Source organism: Protopterus annectens, chromosome 11.part0 (assembly GCF_019279795.1).
Source record: "Protopterus annectens isolate FY-2018-M chromosome 11.part0, PAN1.0, whole genome shotgun sequence".
Lineage (NCBI taxonomy): Eukaryota > Metazoa > Chordata > Ceratodontiformes > Protopteridae > Protopterus > Protopterus annectens.
In genome coordinates, this window is record NC_056745.1 from 1443446343 (window position 1) to 1443472314 (window position 25972).

The window sequence follows — 25972 nt, forward strand, 5'->3', positions numbered from 1 at the left end:
TCTCTGTAAACATAAAAAAGTCAAATTTGACACCATCACAACAGATAACTTTTCTGGGTGCACTTCTAAACACCACAACCCAGATGGCATTTCTGACATCCGAAAAACAATTACAGCTGGCTTCAACTTTCAGAACCTTGGCAACTCTAACTCAACTATCTGCAAGGAAATTCCTGCAGGCTTTGGGTTACATGGCCTCCTGCATCCTTCTCGTACCATATGCAAGACTACACATGAGGAAAATACAGTGGTACCTAAAAAGTGTATGGTCTCAGCATTGCCACAGTTTAGACATACTGATCTCCGTCCTTCCTTGCCTTCAAAAGGAATTTCTTTGGTGGTCCAGGCCATGTGCTCTAAACAAAGGGAAACCCTTCCGTCTGCCTCCTGCCAATCAGATTCTAACCACGGACGCCTCGGATTATGCTTGGGGAGCCCATTTTCAGGGCAATTGTTTGCAGGGCCTTTGGACAAAAGATCAGAAGCACCTGCATATCAATTTAAAGGAAATGTTGGCGTTCAGAAAGCTCTATTGGCCTTCAGTAATCTTTTACAACCAGGACAACTGCTAATACGGACAGACAACACCACAGTTTTGTGGTACATAAACAAGCAAGGGGGATCTCATTCCTACCCCCTTTGCAGACTAGCCATGGATCTATGGAACACAGCTCTAGCTTGCAATCTGGATCTTCAAGCTCAGTTTCTAGAAGGGAAACAGAACTTCCTGGCAGACAGTCTGAGCAGAAACCTTTCGGATCCACATGAGTGGATGCTGGACACCAAAATATTCAGGATGATAACAGCAGTCTGGGGATGTCCTCACATAGATGTCTTTGCATCCCATCTCAATCATCAACTACAGAATTTTTTGCACCAGGACTTTCCACAGAGAAGCTTGGAAAGTGGACGCCCTGTCATTCAGTTGGAGGAACCTTTCGGGATATGCCTTTCCGCCTCTTCCTCTTTTTCCACGGGTTTTATTGAAGATAAAACATGACAAACCCAAGATGATAATCTTGCTGGCGCCAAATTGGCCTCGGCAGTTTTGGTATCCAACTCTAAAAAACCTATGCCTGGAGCCCCCTTGTGTTTTACCTCAGTCTCCGAACCTTCTGTCCCAACATCAGGATCAGGTTCTACACTCTCATGTCAGAACTCTCAGCCTGGTGGCCTGGTTAATCCAGGGCCTTTGATTTCTTCTTTACTGCCCAAGCAGGTTATGGATGTCATTTTAGAAGCCAGACGTCCTAGCACTAGAAAATCTTATGCAGGAAAATGGAAAAGATTTTGTTCCTGGATGCAGGCTCAGGATTCTGATCCTCTTCTTCCTAACATTACTTTAATTTTACTTTACTTGACAGATCTCTTACATAAGGGTCTCTCTTTCTCTTCCATTAAGATACATGCTTCTGCTATTTCTGCTCATTATAATACAGACCCTCCCATCTTTTCCCACCAGCTCATGAGACAGTTTCTCAGAGGAGCTAAGAACTTAAGACCTCCTAGATCTCCTCCCATTCCTGCTTGGGATCTCAACTATGTTTTGTAAAAACTAACCTTGCCTCCATTTGAGCCTGCTGCCTCTTCTGACATCAAGTTTTTATCTTGGAAGACAGCTATCCTGTTAGCCCTGACCTCTGCCAGGAGAGTTTCAGAGTTACAAGCTCTTATGGCTGTGGAACCTTATATTATTTTTCATCAAGACAGGGTATCTTTGAGGACTAATCCTACCTTCATGCCTAAGGTGGTTTCCAAAGTGGCTTTAAATCAAACTATCCACTTTGCCAACCTTTTTCCCCACTCCTCAAAATAAAGGGGAAAGGATCTTACATTCCTTGGATGTACACAGACAACTATGTTTTTACCTGAACAGAACCAAGGACATCAGAAAAATCGGAACAATTGTTTGTTTCTTATGCTTCAAGTTCCCAAGGTAAAGCCATTTCAAAACAGACCATTTCTAAATGGATTGTTTATGGAATCAGATTTTGTTATTCTCACCATGGAAAGCAAATCCCAGGGAGTATACGGACTCATTCCACCAGAGCTGCTGCCACTTCTGCGGCCTTCCTCAGGGGAGTTCCTACCAAGGACATTTTGGAAGCTGCAACTTGGAGTTCAGTGCATACTTTTTCTAAGCACTACAATCTACCTCTCTACTCTAAGTCTAGGGCAGGCTTTGCCTCTGCAGTCTTGCAGGGCCTTTTAGCTGCCCCTTCCTCTTTATGACCACCTCCCTTTCTTTCAGCTTTGGGATTCTACCCTACAGTCATGACTGCAACAGTGAAACACTATGAACATAGTACAGTTGTGTACACCTACCATAAATGTAGATGTTCGAGTGTCTTCACTGTTGCAGTCTGGGATTCCCTCCATCCTGTCCCCCCCTCTTATTTTTACTTTTGTGTATTTCTTTTTTTTTCACCATTCTTCTGAGGTGTATTTGCAAAGGTTATAGGACCTTTTTCATTTTGGGACTCCTGACATCTGGGGCAAGAAAAACTGGAGAAGATGGCGTCAGCTGTCAGCTTTGTACTCCTGGCGCTCTGACGTCAGGGAGCATGGTTGAACAGCTGATGCCGGACCCAGACTTTGGGATTCTGGCTGACCGAGGGCTGCCTGCCGGCAGGGGAGAACCCTACAGTCATGACTGCAACAGTGAAGATACTCGAACATCTACATTTATGGTAGGTGTACACAACTGTACTTTTTGATAGGTCTATGTGAGACTGGGTTTGTGGTGTGCGTGGTTACCTTCTCCTCCTGACTGGTTTTGCCAGTACTGAGTTGAGAGAGCTCAGCCTCCAGTTTGGCTATATAGTTGCATCTCTCACATATATTTGTATTTGTTGGGAGGAGGAGAGGGTTGTCTGTGTACATGAGGCAATTGTAACATTGCCTCAGGATTCCCAGATTCACCAGCTGAACTGGAGAAGACGCCAGAAACTGACCCTTCGACATGCTAGCATAGTGTAAAGGATTGCTGTGTAACTGAGTCAGAAAGGACCTATAGGGAAATGGGTACTCAAGGGAATTTAGGTGAATGAAGTACTTTCTTTTTGTTTGAGTGCTTTACCTGTATAAAAATGCTTTAGGAGCAAGTGCTGGGCTTTTCAGGTAGATAATAGACTGTTTAGATTGCAAGTAGAGCAGTTCTAAGGGAAAAATTGAAGAGAAGACTTTTCGGAGCCAGAAATAGTTTAAACTTGATTAACCGGCGCTGCCCGATGCTGCTCTATGAGCAACTTTGCGCTAATTCGCGCAAAAGCACGCTAAAGAGGGCTTTATAGCAGGGGGTTGAAAAGAGCTAGGAATTGACCCAAAATGGCCAATAAACTACAAGTTGCTGGGCTGGAACCACTCCTCTAGGGACAAATAGGTTGCTCAGTGCTCCCCACTCCCACTGGTGAACAAAGAAGCTTCCTCTTTTCCAAATAAGGATATGGATAGCACAGGAACTATGACAAAGCCCAGAGATCAGCAAAATCTGAAGACTGGACTATTCTAGTTCAGTAAGGCGGGAAAACAAGGATGTATTTTGTTTTTTCTTTTTTTCAGAGACAGAAGAAAAAGAAACAGTAACAAACAATAAATGCTTTAAAACGGCTAGCGCACTTGAGTGTGTTAGCCTAACAGTTAAATTAAAAAAAACTAACTTTCAAAAGTGCAAACAGTTTAGAAGCAACACAAATACAGTATAAACAATATGCAGAGCTGATTTCAAGGGTTTTTAGGCGAAATGCAGTCGAGATACAGTAGTCAAAAAGAAAGCCAGAAAAAAAGACTTATAAATCAAGGAAAGTCACTCTTTCATTCTATTCTGCTTGTAGAACTCTGCAGGACACCACGAGGAGCTGTGCTGAGTCGTATACAAGTGCAAAAACGCGCTAAAGCGGGCTTTATAGCAGGGGGTTGAAAAGAGCTAGGAATTGACCCAAAATGGCCAATAAACTACAAGTTGCTGGGCTGGAACCACTCCTCTAGGGACAAATAGGTTGCTCAGTCACATCTCATGGGCCCACTACTTCTAAGCCCATAAGGCAAGCCACTACACAATCCAACATTCTGATCATTGGAGACTCCATCATGAGACACATTGATGTCCCTGTCACTAGGCTGAGTAAGGAGAAAGTCATGGTCAGTTGCTTATCAGGGGCTAGGATCTGCCACATTACGCACAGACTCAGGTCATTGGACTACAAGTAGCAGTATGACTCAGTCATAGTCCATGTGGTTGTAAATGACCTGAGATGCACCTCCCTAGACTATATGGAGAGAAACATGGAGCCCTTTTAATGTGTGTCCCATGCAGGTGTGAACCTAGCACTGAGAAGCATGTTACCTTCTCCTAGGATGATGCCACAATGTGAACAAAAGATGAATGACTTTAATAATTGCCTTAGATTCTGGAGTCATTCTAAGGGGTGCAGCATCTGTCAGCATGGAGGGAGATGATCAACAGCCCAAACAGCTTTGCCAGGGATGGTCTGCACTTCTCCATGCTAGGCTTTGGAATATTAGCTGAAACATTGTCTTCCCCCATAGTGCCTTTTTTGGCAATTCCAAACTGAAAGTACTTCCAACATAGCAAATCAAAACCAAGAAAATCTAAAGGTGTTACTGCTCAATGGTACAAGTCTAAGCAAATAACACCACTCCCTAGAAGCTCTCTTCACCCTAGAGAACACTGACGTCTGGTGGTCACTGACGCATTGTTTAAAGCCGGGGAGAGCGCAGCAACAGTGCAAGGTTAGAGTGCCTTCCACACATTTAAACCATCTGCTACACAGGTCAGGACTAAAGGTAGAGGTGTCTCGATTTACATCAGAAATAAGTATACCTCAAGGCTGTAAAAAGACAGAACAGTGCACTTGTGCATCATCATAGGCAAAATCCAATACCAGTTTTTTGCAAGTTATAGGTCTCCTGTATGACCCAGGAAACCCATACCATTGGAAACAATCACCATCCAACCCAATGTCATATTCATGGGTGACTTTAATTACCCCACTATTAACTGGGAATCGTATATGACACCAAATGTACAGGCACAGAGATTCCTGGATTTTGTAAACACACACTCCCTGGACCAGATTGCTAGTACACAGACCAGGGGTACAACAATAATGGATGTGGTCCTCACTATTACGAGAGAGTGCTGTACACCCCTCCCCCCACAGTGTAATGTCTTCTCTGGTAAGGTCAGACCACAAAATGGTCTCCTCTGAAGTAAAAATAAAACCTGGAACCCCAGCTAACCCTGGAATATTCATGAACTACTCTAAGGCTAACTTCCTACTACTAAGTGATAACCTGGCGAAATTTCAAGTCCCCGTAAAGCCTGAGAACACTGCTGCCTATGCAGAACTGTTCACAGAAAATCTGTTTTTATGTTAATAACTGCATAGAGACAGCTGTACCCACCAAGAAGTAGTACAGAACTAACTCAGAAAACAAGCCACCCTAGTGAAATCACAACATCAATAAACTATATAACAAAAGGAAGAAAATTATGGCAAAAATTAGGAGGTGCAGCACCCAGCAGGATAAAAGCACTCTCATCAAACTAAACCAACAACTCAGAAAACAAATAGTCTACCAAAGCCAGATTTGAGGTAAATTTGGCCACCCAGGTGAGGGACAACCACAAAGCATTCTTTAGCTATGCCCACAACCTCAAAGGCAATACACAATTGTTTGCAAAGCTCATTGTATACGTAGCCAGAAGCTATAGCAAACTTACTGGCCAGCAAACACAGCTCCAACTTTGCCCCTCTCTCCCCTTAACCTTCCCTCAGGAAATACCATCAGATATAACTCCCCCTGCTGTCACTGCTCTCGCTAGGGAACAGGTCCTTAATACTTTAGGCCAAGAACACTGCATTAGTGGTTCCCAGACAGTATCCCAGGGTGCCTTCTAAGTAGCATGAAATGTGACCTATCAGGCCCTCTGGAATTGCTATTTAACTGTAACCTCTAAGCAGGCTTTGTGCCTCATGAATGGAGAAGAGCAGCAGTCATCCCTCTGCACAAAGGTGGGCCATCTACAGACCCTGGAAACTGCAGACCTGTAAGTCTCTGTAGTCTCTTATGCAAAGCCATGGAAAGAATTGTCATGGAAGTGATCATTAATGACATAAGAAACCTCCAGACACTGGACCAGTTTGGTTTCGTCAAGGGCAGATCGTGCCTACTGAACGTGGTGGACTTCTTTGAGAAGGTCACCAAAGCAATGGATGAGGGCAGAATAGTTCACACTGCCTACTTTGACCAGGCCAAGGCATTTGACACCATACCCCACTTGGGCATTGATGACAAACTCAAGAATGTAGGTACAAACCCTTATGTCACCTAGTGGATAGCCAGCTGGCTCACAGACAGGACCCAGGAAGTCAGAATTGGGGAGTCTACCTCTACAAAGGGGCCAGTCCTGGGGCTACTCCATTTTGGCATAAACCTCTCTGAAGTCAAGGCCAATGTCATTGGCCTCTGGCTGACTACATTTGCAGATTATTGCAAATTAAGAGCTGTCATTGAATCTCACACTGACACAGGTGTTCACCAGGAAAGGCTGACACAGATGTACAACTGGTGTCAGAACCATGGACTAAAACTAGGCAGTCTCTCCTTTAAAATCACATCGCCACAAGGCAGCCTGTAAATGGTTCATCTCCCAGGCCTCTTGCTTGTAAATGTTTTATCTTCCAAGCCCCTGTTTACACTTAACAAGGATAGCAGAACTTGTTAGAGATTTGGTATGCATGGCTAGGCTTAAAAAGGCCCTTGTGGTCATTAGTGTAATAAACGCCTATGAATCTAAACACCTCTGAACCTGTGACAGCTCTAAAGGGTCAAAATGTCTTGATGTTCATAATTTTAATTTTGTAACTCACATAGATTCCTATATTTTCATCAGTCTGTTGCTGATTAATGTAGATTTTATTCAGACAGACCACCCAGTCACAATCTCATTAAAACTCCAAAACATGACACATTTTCTTTGAGGAAAGTATTTTTTAAGTTTGATTTGCTGGAATAGTCCATGATGCTGTATGAATTGTCAGACTTCTGACAGTTACTGAGAGAACTGTCAACACAGGTATACATAAGCTTTTAAAAAAAATCACAGTAAATTATCAGAATTGGATTTTAAGGGATTGTTTGTAAATTGTTCTACAGCCTGTAAAAATTGATTTGGAGGCACTAGTAAGGTCACATTCAGCTGTATAACTGTTAGTTGTTGTAAACAGTGACACCTCGCTTTGTGGGTCAGGGTGTTGTCTGTGACTTTTTTAATACCATGTAAAATGTATGCTGACAACAAACCTATTGCTCTAATAACTAAAAACTTGGGTAACTGATTGAAGTGCTTTTATTTATATTTTTTATTCCAGAAGTAACCACAAGTCTTCAAATCATCAGTCTTCTTCATCTTCATTATCATCATCACTGTCTTCCTGCTCTTCATCATCAGCTCTAGCTCAAGAACTTACTCAACAAACTGCAGTGCTTCCAGAGTCTGAAAGTAATAGTCAGGTCGATTGGACATATGATCCAAATGAACCGCGATACTGTATTTGCAACCAAGTACGTTTCCGTTTTATCTTATTTTTTTTATGTTTTATTAACTGTATCTGGTGAGTTCTGTGCTGTACCGACAGTGTGTCTAATATTAGTGAGCACTGATTTGTTATATTTTACATTCAAAATATAGGTGCTTTTTTCTTCCCGAGTTTTTTCTGCTTAGTAAGTTGTAAGTCGTATCAGATGTACTGTGTATGTCAACATGTTTATTCCAGTTTGTCTTTATTACTCTGAAGAGCTGAATCCAGTTCAGTTTTGGGTAATGATGGACAGGATGCCAAGACCTGCAAATTTTCAGTGACCGCCTGGATTAAAAAATAGTAAGACAAGGTATGACTGTCCATCTAGGCATAAGTTGCCCCTTCTCAGCAGAGGCTTGAGGCGAGAAGTTACAAGTGTATAACAGATGTACAAAAGGTGCAGAAAGTAAGATAAGTAAAGTTACAGTGACTTCAAATAGTTTAGTAGAATGAATGCAAATAAAGCACATAGTAAGACATGAACAGAGATTTTAGAAAAAGTCCTGAGTAAAGTATAACACAAGTGCAACAATGCTTCAAACAAAGAAAGTGGAAAGAAAGAAGAGATAAAGTCATTTGCAAGAGCATGCCTTAAAAAGCGGTTTGAAGAAAAAAGAATTTAAGTAATATGTTGGTGGAAGTGATAGTAATACAGCACTATGCAGGAGGAGCAAGGTAAAAAGACAAGTTTGAGAGGCAACACCAGGGAAATAAGTAGAGGTGCCTGTACAAAAAGTAGTTGGATCATATGGCTCAGGCTCTGGATTGCATTGCATAAGTGGAAATTCCTTAAGATTCCAAGAGCAGGATGTTATTTCTTACACTTTTTTCACTGAACTGCACTTCTGAAACGCTTATAATTGTGCTATACAGTTGATCTGCATTTTGCACTGTTATAAAACTTTTTATTGTTTCACTGCATTTATGTACTGTTTTATACTGTTTTAACATTACTTAAGTGTAAACTGCTGCTTTTTCATACTGAGAGTTGTATTTTCTGTTTGTGAGTGCTCTATCCGAGCTTTTCTGTGCATTTTTGATAATTGTCTGTTTACAGTTAAAAGCATTCTCGAGTCTGCTCCTTGATCTGTTTAAAACTTTCATTTAGTGGCTACAGCAAGGAACTGTAAATGTTCATCATGTTTCACTGTTGCAGTCATTACAATTGGGTTATCCTGCTGGCAGGCAACCCGCAGTCGGCCTGAGTTCCAAAGTCTAGGTCCGGCGTCGGTTGCTGTTGCCTCCTCCCTGACGTCAGTGCGCCAGGGGTATAAAAGATGCAGCCAACGCCATTTTCTTCAGTCTTTCTTGCCGCGCGGTGCCCGAATCAAAAGCAGTTCGCAAGTGCCGGTCGGCCGACTCCTGAGTTTTTCAAATTCGAATTTCAGATCCAAAGTCTTCATTAAAGCTAAGTACCCCGTTGGGGAAATATTTTTCTTGCTCCAGACCGATGTCAGAAAAAGTTACTGTATTTCTTGTGGGAAGCAAATACCTCATAAGGATTTTCATTCTTACTGTATTCCTTGCCTAGGGCTTGACCATAACGTTGCTAGTTGTCGGTTTTGTGCTAGATTTAACCAACGCACTATTAAGCGTCGGTACGATTTTGCATTCTTTTACTTTGGCAGAAGATTTAATTATATAATGCCGTCAGATCAGTCGACTACTAGAGTTTACAAAAAACGAAAAGAAAAGGACAGGCATCCGAGATCCAAAACTGACGATGAGGCTTCTTCTAGGCCTGTCTCCGGCTCGCAGTGAGGCACTTTCGCAGCCCCTGATGCCCGCTACCGACTCCCACGTGGAGCCGACTAGGCCTCTGGAAACTCAAGGTATTGGACACTCAGAAACTATCCCCTCAGATGGGTCCGGAGCCGCTGAGCAGGCATCGGCTTCTGAGGGTGTTTTCAGGCCTACACAGTTATATGTGAAACCTACTTCAGCTACAAAGGCAAAGACTAAAGCAGCTCTAAAGACAAAGAAACAAGTACAGCATTCACCTGGACAGGCCTCCATGCCTAAAATGCAGATGCTTAAAATGACCGAAGACTTATTACTTTGATCAGGGGTTCCCATCCCCCTCCTGATAAGAGGCCTAGGCAAGAGTTAGAATATGAATCTTCAGACCAGGTTTCCATTTCCTCTGATTCCTCCTCTGAAAAGGATTACTCTATTCCTCCCTATGAGGATTCTGATGCTGAAGAATCTATCCCTTCAGCCTCTCCTCCTGAGGATTATTCTTTTGGGGAGACACTGCATACTATGAGGGAGCATTTCCAGTGGGAGAGCCAAGATTACTCAGAATCCAAGAAAATGCTCAGAGACTTCCTTTTATTGCCCCAGCACAGGCCCCTTGCTATCCCACCTGCTTTAGACATTGTAGATGATGTATTTTCAGAGTCCAGTCTTTCTTCAGACTCTTTACCACCAGCCCCTGTTAAGCCAGACAGATACGATAGGGTTCCTGATTCACATAAATTTTTCTATAAGAACCCTGCAGCTGACCCAGAAACCATCTCTCAGGATCCCAAAGGGGTCAAGGCTTCTACTGCAAAAAACCCTATCCCCTCTTATAGGGATTCTAGGGCCCTAAACAGATGGGGCAAAAAAATTTATACCTCTGCTGCTTTGGCTGTAAGAGCCTTAAATTGCCAATTTCATATGCTTAAGTATCAGCAATATCTTATATCTTTGCTTAAACAGAAAATGTCAGCAAATACAGAATGTGCAGACAGTAAAGAAATGCAGGATTTATTGCACGCAGCTGAACAAGTTGGAAAGCATACTTTGCAATGTGGTTTTGATTCTCTTGAGGCCTCCTGCAAGGCCGCTGTTACAGGTTCTGTCATTAGGAGGCATGCTTGTTTAAAAGAACAGAATTTGCCTGATCATGTTAAAGCAAAACTATTAGATTCTCCATTACAACATGATACTTTGATTGGTGTTAAAGCAGAAGAGGTGTTGGAAGAAAATGGAGGACAAGGCTAAATCTATGCAAACAGTCAAGGATTTCTTGCAGGTACAGCCTCCCAGATTTAACAGGATCTGGCCTACAAATAATTGGTCCTTTCCAGTGTCAGATTGACCACAAAGGGGCAGATACAGACACCCCAGAGGCAGATCACAGCCCCAAGGCTCATACAGGCCTAAACAATGGGGTGCTTCTACCTCCCAAGAGTGGAGAGGAAAAATCAAAATCACAGCCATACAGGAAACAGTCTCAATGGCTTTCCAGTTCCAGCACCAAACACTTATCTTTTGGCAGCCCCTTTGGGGGGAAAACTAACACTTTTTTTACCAAATTGGCACATGATCGCCCAGGACAAATGGGTTCTAAATATAGTTTCACAAGGTTACAGGTTCCACTTTCACACCCTGCCAAGGCTAAACGGTATGCCAGACCTGCCATGCAATCAATGGGCAGAGGCACAAAAACAAGTTTCATCCCTCATGGACATGAGGGCCATTCAACAAGTACCAGAGCAAGAGCAGGGACAAGGATTCTATTCAGGACTGTTCTTGGTACCCAGAAAAGACAAAGCCTGGAGACCAGTACTGGACCTATCTATTCTAAACACATATCTGGATTTTCCAAAATTCAAAATGTTGACTCTACAGCAGCTTCTGCCCATGTTGGACAAGAAGGCTTGGCTTGTGACTTAAGATCTAAAAGAGGCATACCTGCATGTCCCAATCAGATAAACATGCAGAAGATACCTTAGATTCAAAGCTGGCTCAATGCACTACCAATTCTCTGCACTGCCCTTTGGTTTATCTACTGCTCCCATGGTCTTCACAAAGTGCCTGGCACCAGTAATTGCATTTTGCAGGCAAAGAGGAATACAAATATATCCTTACTTGGACGACTGCCTTATTCAAGCGGAGAACAAGTACATTCTACTACAGCATCTGGCGTTTGTAAAAAGATTACTAACAAGTCTAGGGTACACAGTAAACGAGAAGAAATCAAAACTTGTACCCTCTCAAGAGATAATATTCCTGGGTGCAAGCTTAAATACATCTGCCCAGATGACTTATCTCACGCCAGATAAACACAGACAACTGACTACTTATTTCAAAATGTTGGCAACAAAGACCCAGTTATCTGCAAGAAAAATTCTGCAGGCCTTGGGTTTCATGGCATCCTGCATTCTGCTAATTCCATATGCAAGACTGCATATGAGGAAACTTCAATGGTATCTAAAAAGTGTTTGGACTCAACATTGCCACAGCCTGGAAACAATAATTACCCTCATTCCCTGCCTGCAACAGGAGTTTCGATGGTGGGCAAAAGCCTGTCAGCACAACACGGGACAGCCATTCACCTTACCCACAGCCAGGCAGACATTGACAACAGATGAATCAGATTACGCCTGGGGGGCCCATATGGCAGGAAGATGTATTCAGGGCACATGGTCCGCAAGTCAAATGCATCTACATATCAATCAAAAAGAGATGCTAGCTGTTCAGAATGCCCTGACAGCCTTCAAGGATCTACTTCATCCAGGACAACTACTAATAAAGATGGACAATACTACAGTCATGTGGTACATAAACAAGCAGGGAGGCACATATTCCTACCCCCTCTGCAGGCTAGCCATGAACTTGTGGAACACAGCATTGACTTACCAAGTACATCTGCAAGCAGAATTCTTACCAGGAAGGACAAATACTCTGGCAGACGAACTAAGCAGAAACCTAAGGGATCCCCATGAGTGGAAATTGGATCCACAAGTCTGCAGCATGATAACAAGGACCTGGGGATGCCCGGACATAGACCTATTTGCCTCCCCTCACAACTACCAACTACAGAGATTCTGCACAAGGACTTATCACAAGCAAGCATGGAAAGTGGATGCTGTATCTTTCAGCTGGAAAAATCTAACAGTATATGCATTTCCTTCTCTGCCTCTCCTCCCCAAGGTACTCCTCAAGGTCAGACAAGAGAAAACAAAAATGATACTGGTTGTGCCAGACTGGCCCCGCCAGCACTGATACCCAATCCTAAAGAGCTTGTCTCAATGCCCAGCTTGGACATTACCTCAAATTCCTCACTTATTGACCCAACAAGACAGTCAGATACTGCACAGCCAACTCAAGACCTTAAACCTGGCAGCATGGCAGGTAATATAGCCTCTCAAGACACACCTTTCTCTAAAGCAGTGATGGATGTTATTTTGGAGGCCAGGAGGCCTAGCACCAGAAAATCTTATGCAGAAAAATGGAAGAGATTCTGTGCTTGGATAAAGGCCTTTCCTTTTCATCAATTAAAATTCATGCCTCTGCCTTTTCAGCTCATTACAATACAGAACCTCCTATTTTTTCTCATCCGTTACTAAGGCAGTACCTCAGAGGGGCCAAAAACATAAGACCTCCAAGAAGAGCACCAATCCCTGCATGGGACCTCAACTATGTCTTGGATAAACTCACATTGCCTCCGTTTGAGCCAGCCTCTGCAGCTGATATAAAATTCTTATCCTGGAAAACAGCTCTACTCCTAGCAATAACCTCCGCTAGAAGAGTCTCAGAGTTACAGGCACTCATGGCTGTGGAATCTTTTATCATTTTCCATCCTGACAGGGTTTCTCTGAGGACAAACCCTACATTTATGCCTAAGGTAGTGTCCAGTGTGGCCCTTAACCAAACAATTAATTTGCCTACTTTTTATCCAAACCCACAGAATAAGGGTGAGAAAATTCTGCATTCTTTGGACATTCACAGACAGCTACGCTTCTACTTGGACAGAACCAAAGCTTTCAGAAAGACTGAACAACTTCTGGTGGCATATGCTGCAGCATCACAAGGAAAGCCTATCTCAAAATGGACTATTTCAAAGTAGATCAGCCATTGCATTTGTTTCTGCTATTCACAGCAGGGCAAATCAATGCCTAAGGGCATTAGGCTACATTCAACCAGAGCAGCAACCACTTCAGCAGCCTTCTTCAGAGGAGTACCAACCAAAGACATCTTAGAGGCTGCAACTTGGAGTTCAGTGCATACTTTTACAAAGCACTATCACTTACCTCTCTACTCTAAATCCAGGGCAGGCTTTGCCACTGCAGTTCTGCAGGGCCTGATAGCCTCTCCTAATCCAATTTAGCACCAGCCTCCCAACCTTAGCTTTGGGATTCAACCCAATTGTAATGACTGCAACAGTGAAACACGATGAACATAGTACAGTTGTGTACCTACCATAAATGTAGATGTTTGAGTGTATTCACTGTTGCAGTCCAGGTTACCCTCCCACCATCCCCCTTTTTTGTTTGCTGGGGCCTATCTGTACTTCTCTATTCTATACAACCTATGTGGTGTATTTGCTTGTAGATGAAGGAAAAGTTGTTTTTTGTGCATGCATGCTTATTGGCATAATTTAGCCTACCATTTTAGGGGCACCTGACATCTGGGGCAAGAAAAACTGAAGAAAATGGTGTTGGCTGCATCTTTTATACCCCTGGCGCACTGACGTCAGGGAGGAGGCGACAGCAACCGACGCCGGACCTAGACTTTGGAACTCGGGCCGACTGCGGGTAGCCTGCCAGCAGGATAACCCAATTGTAATGACTGCAGCAGTGAATACACTCGAACATCTACATTTATGGTAGGTACACAACTGTACTTTTCCCATCCACCCTCCCTAGTGTTGTGTGTTGTTATACTTGGTGGCTTTGCAGTTGCCCGCCCATACTGTATATTTGATCTGTGACACTCCTCCCAGTCTAGTGTCATTAGCTCACTCAATCTAATAGAGAACATTTGTGAAGGCCAACCCACTCAGATTCTTAACGTTGAATTAACTACTATTCCAACTTTCTCCATTTCCACTTTACTGGGAAAAAAAAATTCTAAGCTTGCTTCCCCCCTTTCCTGTGGAAGGTCTTGCCCAGATACGGATTTGCTGTGTCCAGGACTGTTTGTGATCCCCCCCCCCCCTTAACTGGGGTTAAGCTATTCCTGGCGCCATAAAGTCTGTTCTTCAAAATTTCACTTGCAACTAGCCAGCTTTTTAGTTTTAGCACTCATCTGTTTCTTTGATCTCAGCACTTGTTCAGAACTCATTGTAAGCACTAAATAAGTTGCAAATAACTGCAGCACTCAACTTTCCTCACTTGTCTAGAGGAAAACAGTTTTTAGTGCATAATACATAAGCACCTATTCAGGCATGTCTAAAGGTCAGCTCCCGGTGTTTTCTCCTGTCTACCTGATGAATCTGGGCATCTTGGGACAATGCAGCAATTACCTCACGTACACAGACAACCCTCTCCTTTTACCACCCAACACTACGACCTGTGAGAGATGCACTTATATAGCCAAACTGGAAGCAAAGCTCTCTTCACCAAAGACTGGCCTAGACAGTCAAGAGGAGAAGGTAAACATTTGCACCGCACCACACTCATCACATAGTCCCTCAAAACCTACACCACCAAAACACACACCTACATTCGCGGAGGCTCTCGGTACAAATCTACCCAAACAACAGAGACCTCCAAAGCAGAAATGCAAGCAACCTCCCCCCCCCCCCAGCACAACCCAAATGACACATAGCCCACATACTCAGTGTGCCACTCAACTACAGCCCATAAGGCATAACGTACCCAACACTTTAGTCATAGGTGACTCTGTAGTCAGGCCCACTGATGTTCCACTCACCAGGCTAAACAAGGAAAACGTTACTGTCAGCTGCCTGTCAGATGCCAGGATCCGCCACATAACGCACGCACTCAGGTCACTCCACAACAAGTACAAGTATGACTCTGTCATTGTCCATGTTGGTGTGAATGACCTGAGGCACTCCCTGGACTACATGAAAAGAGACATGGAGGAGCTCTCCGATCTTGTAGCCCAGGTAGGTATGACCCTAGCCCTGAGTAGCATCCTGCCATCACCCAGAATGATACCACAGTACAAGGACAAAATGATTGACTTTAACAATTGGCTAAGCTTCTGGTGTCATTCTAAGGGAATCCAGTATCTGTCTGCCTGGGATGACATGATCAACAGACCATGCTGCTTTGCTAGAGATGGCCTGCACCTGTCGCCCTTGGGATTCTGGATACTGGCAGAGGCTCTTTCCACCCCTATAGTGCTTTTTTTATGCAAGGTTCAAATAACAAATTCACCACTGTAACAGGTACAAGCAAGCAAAATCTGAGGGTAATGCTACTCAATGCTAGAAGTCTAAACCTCAAAATGCACTCACTCAGTGCACTCCTTAAAATGGAGAACATTGACATCTGTGCAGTGACAGAGAGCTGGTTCAAAGCTCCAGAGAGCACCCCTGCATTACCAGGCTATAATTCATACCACACCTTTTGGCCACCAAACCTGGACCGAAACACTAAAGGTGGAGGCGTGTCCATATTCATTAAGGATATCCACACCTCCAAGCTAGTTGCTCAGCATAATGCATCCGAGATTATCCAAGTTCAACTAACTCTGGGCAAAACTGCAGTCAAGATTGTAGCTTGCTACTGACCCCCCACCATGCCCCAGGATTCCCACTCCTCTTTTCTTGATACACTAGAAAATGTTAAGGTACAACCCAACACTCTAATAATGGGTGATTTCAACTACCCTACCATTAACTGGGAAAACTACTCATGTGCCAACTCTTTTGCTCAACGTTTTCTGGAAATCATCAATTCCCACGCCTTGGATCAACTTATCCATGCCCCCACCAGGGGCAGCAATATCCTAGACCTGGTCATCACCAACATGGGTGGCCGGTGTTCCACACCAGAGGTCAGCTCCTCGTTGGTCAGATCCGACCACAAGCTAATCACCCTAGAAATCCACATCCCGCTCCCACCCCCATTAGAGAAACAACCGTAAAAAATTTCTCCAAAGCCAACTTCACATTTCTTAAGACAGAAGTGTCAAACTTCACGATACCCATGCAGATGGACAATAGAGGTACGACTGCTGAATCCTACACAAATGCACTTTATAAGCACTTACACGAGTGCATGGATCATGCTATCCCTAACAGAACCAAGACGCTATCCTCCAAAAAAAGGAAGCCAATCTGGTGGTCTTCTGCCATAAACAAACTCTACAACAGAAGGAAGAAAGAAACTGTTGCAAAAAAGAGTAAAATCCCACGATTGGAGGAACTCCCTGGTCAGCCTCAGTAAGAAGCTGAGATCCCTCATAAAATCCTCCAAAGCTAGTTATGAAAATAAAATTGCCACAGATTCTAAAGACAATCACAAAGCATTCTATAGCTATGTCAAGAATCTCAATGGCAACACTCAGATCTGCTCTGAGTTACAGCACAATTACACTAAATATACAGAACCAACTGATATTGCCAACATCCTGGCAGATAGATTCAGTGCTAACTTTACCCCCCTCTCACCCCCTAAAGGGCTCATCTTTATACCAGAAGATTGCAAAGTTCCTGTAATCACGGCTGCACAGGTAAAAACCTCACTCTCCAAAGCCAAGAACACAGCAACCATGGGACCTGTCACCATCCCAGGTTGCCTTCTACATGAACTACAGAATGAACTGTCACCTCACCTAAGTACCATATTCAGTCATAGCCTCACCTCAGGCTTTGTGCCCATTGAATGGCGCACCGTGACAGTTATCCCACCCCACAAAGGCGGGGCCACAACAGACTCCGGGAGCTACCGCACCATTAGCCTGACGAGCCTAGTCTGCAAGGCCATAGAACGTATCATCATGGAACTCATAAACAAAGACACTGGAGATCTCCAAACTCTGGACCCCACACAGTTTGGGTTTGTAAAAGGCAGATCATGTCTCCTAAACCTGATAGACTTCTTTGAAGTAGTCACCAAAGCCATAGATGAGGGTAAAGTGGTTCACACAGCCTATCTAGATCTCGCCAAGGCATTCAACACCACCCCCACTCTGGAATTATAGATAAACTCACTAAACTAGGTATAAATCCGTATGTCACAAGATGGGTTGCCAACTGGCTTACTGACAGAACCCACACTGTGAAAGTAGCAAACTCCAAATCAGACTTCAGACCATGACAAGTGGAGTACCACAGGGTTCAGTCCTGGGTCCTCTCCTGTTTGGTATCTACTTCTCTGAAGTATATGAACCTATAATCTTGATGAGTTGATGGGAGATCATAAGTTCACCCCTGGGATCTCTTCTGTGTCCCTGCTAGACAGGGGCACGGTAAACTAACCTTAAAAGGGCTATCTTCAGTGACCTACTCTAAAGAGGCACAGTAAACCGATCTAAAAGGGTGGCGAAAGCCAAACACACTCTGGCTAGGCTTGTAAATGCCCCAGGGCAGGTAGTCTAGTATAAACCTTGAACCTATGAACAGGCTAACACAGAAGGTCTTTGGCTAACTAAATTTGCAGATGACTGCAAACTAGGAGCCATTATCAAAACTCCTAACGATGTGGACATCCTACAGAAGGGCCTCACTGAGACAAATGCTTGGTGTCAAAGACATGGTCTCAAGCTCAATGCCAAACAGTGCATTGTCATCCCCTTTGGTAAAAACTCTGTACCCATGAACTACCACATAGGTGGTAGTCTACTTAACACCGAAAGTGTGATAAGAGACCTTGGGACACAGGTGGACAGTAGTCTCTTTTTGATAATCACATCGCCACAGTGGTCAGGAAATCCTTCTACGTGGCTCACCATCACAAAAGGTTTCTTATCCAGAAAAAAAGAGGTCATTATTCCCCTCTACTCATCACTCATTAGACCCATTATAGAGTACAACGCCCCTTTTGGTATGTACCTCACAAGACATCTGCAACAACTGGAAAGGCCGCAAAAATACCTCACAAAGAGGATGACTGGCCTCAAACAGATGCCTTACGCAGACCGTCTCAAAAAACTCCAGCTTTACTTCGTCGCATATCGCCTTCTCAGAGGCGATCTCTGCCTAACATACAAAGCTATGTCAAACCCAGAGCTGTTGGACATGCTCCACTTAAAGAAATCCCAATCTCTCCGAGCTACACACTCTAGGGACTTAAACCTTGTCACCACAATAAACAGAACATGCTGGAGAGATAGATTCCTGTCCCATAGACTACCTATCTATGTCAAACAGAGCTCCTCATTAGCACTCTTCAAGAAAAATCTCGATGATTGGACGGGTAATAGGAAATTCACCTCGGGGATCACTTCTGTGGTTCTGCTTGATAGGGGCACAGGAAAATAATTTTCTTGGGTGGCGAATGCCAAGGTACCTTTTTGGCTAGGCTTGTACAGGCCCTAGGGCCAATAGCCTAGCACCTACCTACCTATGAATCATGCATCTGACATGACAACCATTGAAATAGATGATTAGTAAATAAGCTGAGTGAAAGGAAGGTTGGGAACAGTTCAGTAAAGAATTGTAGGATTATTATCATGAAAAGTGTCTGAAAGGTGCCGGTGTGCAGTGTGTGGCTGAATAGAGGGAGATGATGCTTTATTATCCTCTCTTATGAATGCAGGTTAGCCAAATTAATATTTTATTAGTACTTTCTTTGGTCACCCAGTAGGTTAAGAATCCCGTAGAAATCACGCAAGTGTATGAGAAAGGGGCACTGGTTTCATTAAAGTTAAATGCATTTGTTTTTTTATAACAAGAAACATTTTTATTAAATGATCACGTACGACGTAGACAATCATACGTTTATATAAATGAAAACAAACCATGTTGGCATAATTTTAGTTGCAACCATTATACATCACTTAATAGTCTACCCAGTCATTGTCAGTCAAATTTTACGTAGCTCATTCAAATCCTGCCTTCTTTTATAAACCTCATTCCTCCTCTGCATGTGATGTTCCCACAATTCCCATTTTGTTCTATGTAATTTGCTCCTACCTAAAGTTAAACAGCATGCGTTACCTTTTTTATTTAGTATTATAATGTACTGAAAAGACAAGCCATATGATGCTGTCTGGAAAGAAGTACATATATGTTTAGTAAAAGCAATCAATTTAAAGGTGCTCTTTCTCACCCTGTTTGGTAAATAATAAGATAGTCGTTATGTTAGCAATTTGTATCCAGTATGTTATAATTCAGTGTAATCAAAAAATATATTTTTAAAAACTCAATTCAAATATTGGATTTTTTTCTACTTTTCCTATTTGTCACACATTAGGGTGTGTATGTACAGTTAATAAAAATTGGTCTGATAAATCCTTTATTTAAAGGTTTGCAAATAGTTTAGCATTAAAAGAATTAAAACCTAAATGTTGTCTAAATAAGAAAGATCAGCCAATTGACTCTGAAATCTCCCATCAGGACTGTTATTTTATCTTTTTGGAAAATGCTTATGTGGAAATTTGTTCACAGAGCTTTTTACACTCCATGTAACATAGGCAAGAAGTATTGCGTGAATTGCAGTAAATGCTGGAAATGTAATAGCTAAAAGCTGATTGGGAGCAACCTGTTTTATGAATGTGAATCTTAATTTTCAGTAAGATGTTAGTCATTCATGCAAGCTCTTTGGTCAGACACTTGACATTCTTTGATGCTACAATACCAGGATGTTTTTAGAGTGGTATGATCTCCATTTTTAATGCATTTTAGCTGGAGCAAGAAAACTTATAACTAGAAATAGGAAGAAACCAGCTTCTCATTCGTTCTTAGATTTTATTAACTTTGCTTTTTATGTGATAAAGAAATCTGAGCACAGTAAAACTAAGATTCATAGCGATATTAGTTATAAATTCCAGCTGAAAATGGGTATTTTGAAAATATGAAAGTGGCACAGTGAGAAAGTTAAGAATTATAGTAGGATTTATAGAAACTTTTTTGATGATGTTTTTGTTAGATATTATATTCACAAATTTAAAATATAGCTTAGGGTAATTGCTTTTTTAACATGTGCATTGTTTTGTTTTATGTATTTGTTCAGATGTTTTAATAAGTACTTAGATTTTAAGTTTTAATAAATGCTTAGATATTAAGTTGGTATTTGTGTATAATACTTATTATTGTGTGCATAGTGTGCAATATACGAATGTCTGTTTATATCCTGACTTAAAGAATCAATAAAAACTATATAAAATGGAAATCCTCTTTTGGTTAACCTGTAGTTGTTTTATCCTCTCCTCAGAAATGACTTGATCTTTATTTGGAAGAGAGGTATGAAGTTCTTTGGGTAGCCACTACCATGGAACTTGTCATGAAGGGTACTATTTGTATAGCCTAGAAACATACCAGTCTTTTTTGTTTTGTTAAATTTCTGATGTTCATCGTGTTTCACTGTTGCAATCATTACACTTGGGCTATCCGCCGGCAGGCTACCCGCAGTCGGCCCGAGTTCCAAAAGTCTTGGTCCGGCGTCGGTTGCTGTTGCCTCTTCCCTGACATGTGGCAGCACAACCATTAATAGAAAAGAAAACAAACAGTAATAATGGTTTCCATTGCTATAAGCTCATGGGTGCTTACTAGGCTGTTGATCTGTGAGGATCATTAGATGCCTAGCCATTCATTCCTGTGAAATTTTTAGCCTTTATTTTTTAAGTACAAGTAACGCAGAGACAGGCAGAACATTTGCATATTCCCACTCTTTAAGAGAAGCATGGGTGATTTTAAGTATAAGTAATGCAGAGACAGGCAGAACATTTGCATATTCCCACTCTCTTCCTACTGTCTAAGAGAAACATGGGTGATTTTAAGTACAAGTAACGCAGAGACAGACAGAACATTTGCATATTCCCACTCTTTAAGAGAAACATGGGTGATTTTAAGTACAAGTAACACAGCGACAGGCAGAACATTTGCATATTCCCACTCTCTGAGAGAAACATGAGTGATTTTAAGTGCAAGTAATGCAGAGACAGGCAGAACATTTGCATATTCCCACTCTCTAAGAGAAACATGGGTTTTAAACGATGAGAGCATTATACTCAGGGATCGGCCTGATGAGTGCAGAATGTAGTGAGAAAGCATTCCAGTCTCCTTTTATTATTTCTGTGGATTTACAGGGATTTGCTAAGGACCTCACTAGTGCTTTTTCCTTGCAGTCTGATTTTTCAGACAGGAAAGGAAGAGGTCTTTTTGACATGGGTTTTCAGTTACTGGAGCAGGCAGTACAGGGAGAGGCTGGTACCTCAGGAATTTCTTCACAGTCTGAGCATTCTGATTCTGAAGACAGAGGTAATCCAGAAAGCTTGTGTCAGGTCTGATATCCCACCTGTGACCCAGATGGTGACAGGACTAACAAGAAACAGAGTACAAAGGGTTACTCCAAGTAAAATAACTTTAACAGATCTAGTAGACAGTCTCTGTCTGATGCCCTTCCTGTGGGTGGAATAAAGTCACTTTGTTGAAGTTTCAAGTAGTTTATTCATTTAAGCAGGTAGATGGACGAGTGTTCTTGTTCTCACCCAGCTATCTACGTAACTGAGTAAACTACTTGAAACATCAAGGTTTTTTATTCCTGCCACAGGGAGGGCATCAGAGAGAGAGTCACTTAGATTGCTAACTAAAATGATTTTATCTGGACTAATACTTTGAAGTCAGCATTCTGATTCTGAGGAAAATATGATTACAGATTTCCTTCACGAAGCTTTATCCTTTCTTGAAATGTTATTTAAGATGAAAGAAGTTTTCCAGTGGGAGCAGAATGAAATTCCAATAGCAAAGAAAATGCTCTATGATTTGCTGGTATTGAAAATGTCAGATGTTCTTCGTGTTTCACTGTTGCAGTCATTACATTTGGGTTATCTGCTTGCAGATAGCCCTCAGTCGGCCTGATTATCAAAGTCTTGGGTCCTGCTTCAGTTGCTTTTTCATCTTCCATGACGTCAGGTAGCCACAGGTGTAAAGCATGCAGCTGACGCCATTACATCAGTCTTTCTTGCCGTGCAGTGCCCGAAGCAGATGCAGTTCGCAAGTGCCGGTCGGCCGACTCCTGAAAATTTTGTTTTCGAGTTTCAGATCCGAAGTCTTCAACTAAGCTAAGTACCCCGTTGGGGATCCTTTTTCTTGCTCTAAACCGGTCAGTAAAAAACAGTTGTATTTCTTGTGGAAAGCAAATGCCTCATAAAGATTTTCATTTGTACTGCATTCCTTGCTTAGGCCCAGACCACGACGTACCTCGCTGTCAGTTTTGTGCCTTATTCAAACCTCTAACTATTCGTCGTCTGTTCATTTTTGCATCTAAATATTTTGGGGTTCAATTATCCAGAAATGGCTTCGGTAAGCCACCCAACTACTGACATTTCAAAAAAACGCAAAGATAAAGACAGACCACATAGGTCCAAAGCTGCTAACAACGCTTCTCCTAAGCTAGTCACCAGTTCGCCAGAACTCTGTGAGGTACTTTCGCAGCCCCTGATACCCGCTACCTCAGATTTGCAGGCCTCTACTGAGACCCATTCGGAGTCCGGTATGCTGCGAGATGCTTCTTCGTCTGTGGAACCTGCGGATGTCTTTACCTTGGATGGATCCGGAGCCGCTGTGCAGGCACCACCTTCTGAGGGTGTATTCAGGCCTACTGACTTGCATATTAAACCGACGCCTTCTTCTTCTTCAAGGCCTAAAACTCTATCCATGCCTAGAAAACCGACGCCCAGACTGCATGGTCAGGCCCGTATGCCTAAAAAACAAATGATAAGAATGGCTGAAGACCTTATTACTCTAATCAAGGGAAGCCACCCTTGTCCCTCTAAGAGATCTGGAACTGATTTTCCTTCTTATTCTTCTTATCAGGATTCTGAAATTTCTGTTTTCTCTGATGGCCAGGAGTTGCCCTTATCTACCTATGAGGATTCTCATGCAGAGGAGTTCATTCCCTCTGCTTCCCCTCCAGAGGATTTCTCCTTTGGTGAAACCTTGCTTACTCTTAGGGAGCATTTCCGCTGGGAAAGCCAGGATTACTCTGACTCCAAAAAGTGGCTTCGGGAATTCTTACTCCTACCTCAACACAGGCCTTTAGCTATCCCTCCTGTACTGGACATTGTAGATGATGCCTTCTCGGAATCTAGCCTGGCCCCTGACTATTTACCGCCAGCTCCTAGAAAACCTGATAGGTATTACAGGGTATCTGACTTTCACAAGTTCCTTTTTTAGAATCCTACTGCGGATCATGAGACCATTTCACAGGGACCCAAAGACATTAAGGCTACTACTGCCAAAAATCCTACCTTCTCTGATAGAGATTCCAGGGCCCTGGACAGATGGGGCAAGAAGGTATACACTTCTGCAAATTTGTCCATTAGGGCCTTAAACTGCCAGTTTCATATGTTAAAGTATCAGCAGCATATTATTGGATTGCTTAAACAGAAAATGATGTTGATTTCTGGCTGTGCTGAAAATAAAGAATTACAGGATGTAATGCTTTCTGCTGAACAAGTTGGAAAACATACTTTGCAATGTGGCTTTGATTCATTAAAGGCATCTTGCAGGGCTGCTGTCACTGGGTCTGTACTTAGAAGACATGCTTAGCTTAATGAGCAGTCTTTGCCAGATCATGTTAAAGCTAAATTACTGGATGCTCCCTTAAACCAAGACCGTCTGTTTGACAACAAAGCAGAAGAAGTACCTAAAAAGATGGAGGAAAAAGCTAAATCTATGAAAACTGTTAAAGAATTCCTGCAAGTACAGACTCCCAGATTTAGTAGGCACTGGCCTTCTAAGAATTGGTCCTTTCCTGCCTCTTTCAGGCCTTCTCAGTCCAAACCCAGAACCAGCAGAACATCCAGGCTTCAGTCCCAGGGTACTCACAGGCCTAGGCAGTGGGGGGCTTCCACTTCCAAAGCTAGGAGTAGTAAGACACCCCCCTGTGGTAAACTGTCACAATGACTTAACTTTAAACCTTCCAAGCCCTGCTCAACTGACTGTTCCTTCAGGGGGAAAGATTGCCCTGCATGCAAAAAAATGGGAACTCATTACCCAAGACAAATGGGTTTTAAATGTAGTTTCCCAAGGATACAGATTTCACTTCCACTCCTTAACAACCCCAAATGGTCAGCCAGACCTACCGCCAAATCAGTGGGCAGAGGTTCAAAAGCAAGTTCTCTCTCTTTTAAGCATCAGGGCTATTCAGCCTGTCCCAGAAGAAGAATGAGGGCAGGGTTTCTACTCAAGACTTTTCCTGGTACCCAGAAAAGACAATTCCTGACATCCTATCCTGGACCTGTCTATCCTAAACACTTTTTTGGTAATCTCAAAATTCAAAATGCTTACTCTTCATCAGCTGCTTCCCATGCTAGGCAAAAATGCCTGGTTGGCAAAACTGGATTTAAAGGAAGCCTACCTGCACATCCCAATAAGGGAATCTTGCAGAAGATACCTACCCTTCAGAGCAGACTACATGCACTATCAGTTCTCTGCACTGCCCTTTGGCTTATCTACTGTGCCCAGGGTATTCACAAAGTGCCTAGCTCCAGTCATTGCATTTTGCAGGCAAAGAAATATTCAAATATACCCATACCTGGACGGTTGTCTAATTCAGGCAGAAAGCCAGGACATACTATTAAAGCATCTGGCATTTGTAAAAAAATGACTGACTTCTCTGGGGTACACCATAAATGAAATGAAATCACATCTAGTACCCTGCCAACAAATTGTGTTCCTGGGAGCAAGCTTGAATACAACTTCCCAGATGGGCCTACCTCATGCCAGAGAAACAAGTTCACTTGACAGCCTACTTCAAAAAACTGGCCAGAAAGACCCAGCTATCTGCAAGGAAAATATTGCAAGTCCTGGTGTTCATGGCCTCTTGCATTCTACTAATTCCATATCCAAGACTGCATGTGATGAAACTACAGTGGTATCTAAAAAGCCTATGGTGTCAACATTCTCAGGACCTAGAATCAATGATTCCTATCATACCTTGTCTAAAGAGTTCATTTGGCGGGCAGAGGCCTGCCACCAAAACAAGGGACTGCCATTCACTCTACCCCTTGCCGCCCAAACCCTAACAGACCCATCAGACTATGCATGGGGGGCTCACTTGGCAGGGCAGTGCATTCAGAGCAAATGGAACCCAAGTCAAATGCACCTGCATATCAATCAAAAAGAAATGTTAGCTGTACAGAATGCTCTGACAGCCTTCAAGGACCACATTCTTCCAGGGCAATTATTGGTAAAGACGGACAACACCACTGTTATGTGGTACATAAACAAGCAGGGGAGAACCCACTCATACCTTCTCTACAGACTAGCCATCACTCTGTGGAACACAGCCTTGAGCTACCAAGTGCACCTACAAGCTCAATTCCTGCCAAGCTAAATACACAGACAGACGACCTAAGAAGAAATCTCATGGACCCACACGAGTGGAAACTGAATCCATAAATATTCAACATTTTGAGAAACAAATGGGGGAACCCAGAGATAGACCTGTTTGCCTTCCCTCAGAACTACCAGTTGGACAAATTCTGCACAAGGACTCCTCACAGACAAGCTT

General features: G+C 42.8%; 1 protein-coding gene across 2 annotated transcripts in view; it reads left to right on the forward strand.

Moving 5' to 3' along the window:
- ING3 (inhibitor of growth family member 3) overlaps positions 1 to 25972 on the forward strand; it is a 671267-nt gene that overhangs the window by 523056 nt on the left and 122239 nt on the right. For both annotated transcript variants that reach the window (XM_044088740.1, XM_044088739.1), the window contains one exon: positions 7398 to 7590. In XM_044088740.1, coding sequence (XP_043944675.1) covers positions 7398 to 7590 — 193 coding nt within the window. The remainder of the gene's footprint in view (positions 1 to 7397; positions 7591 to 25972) is intronic.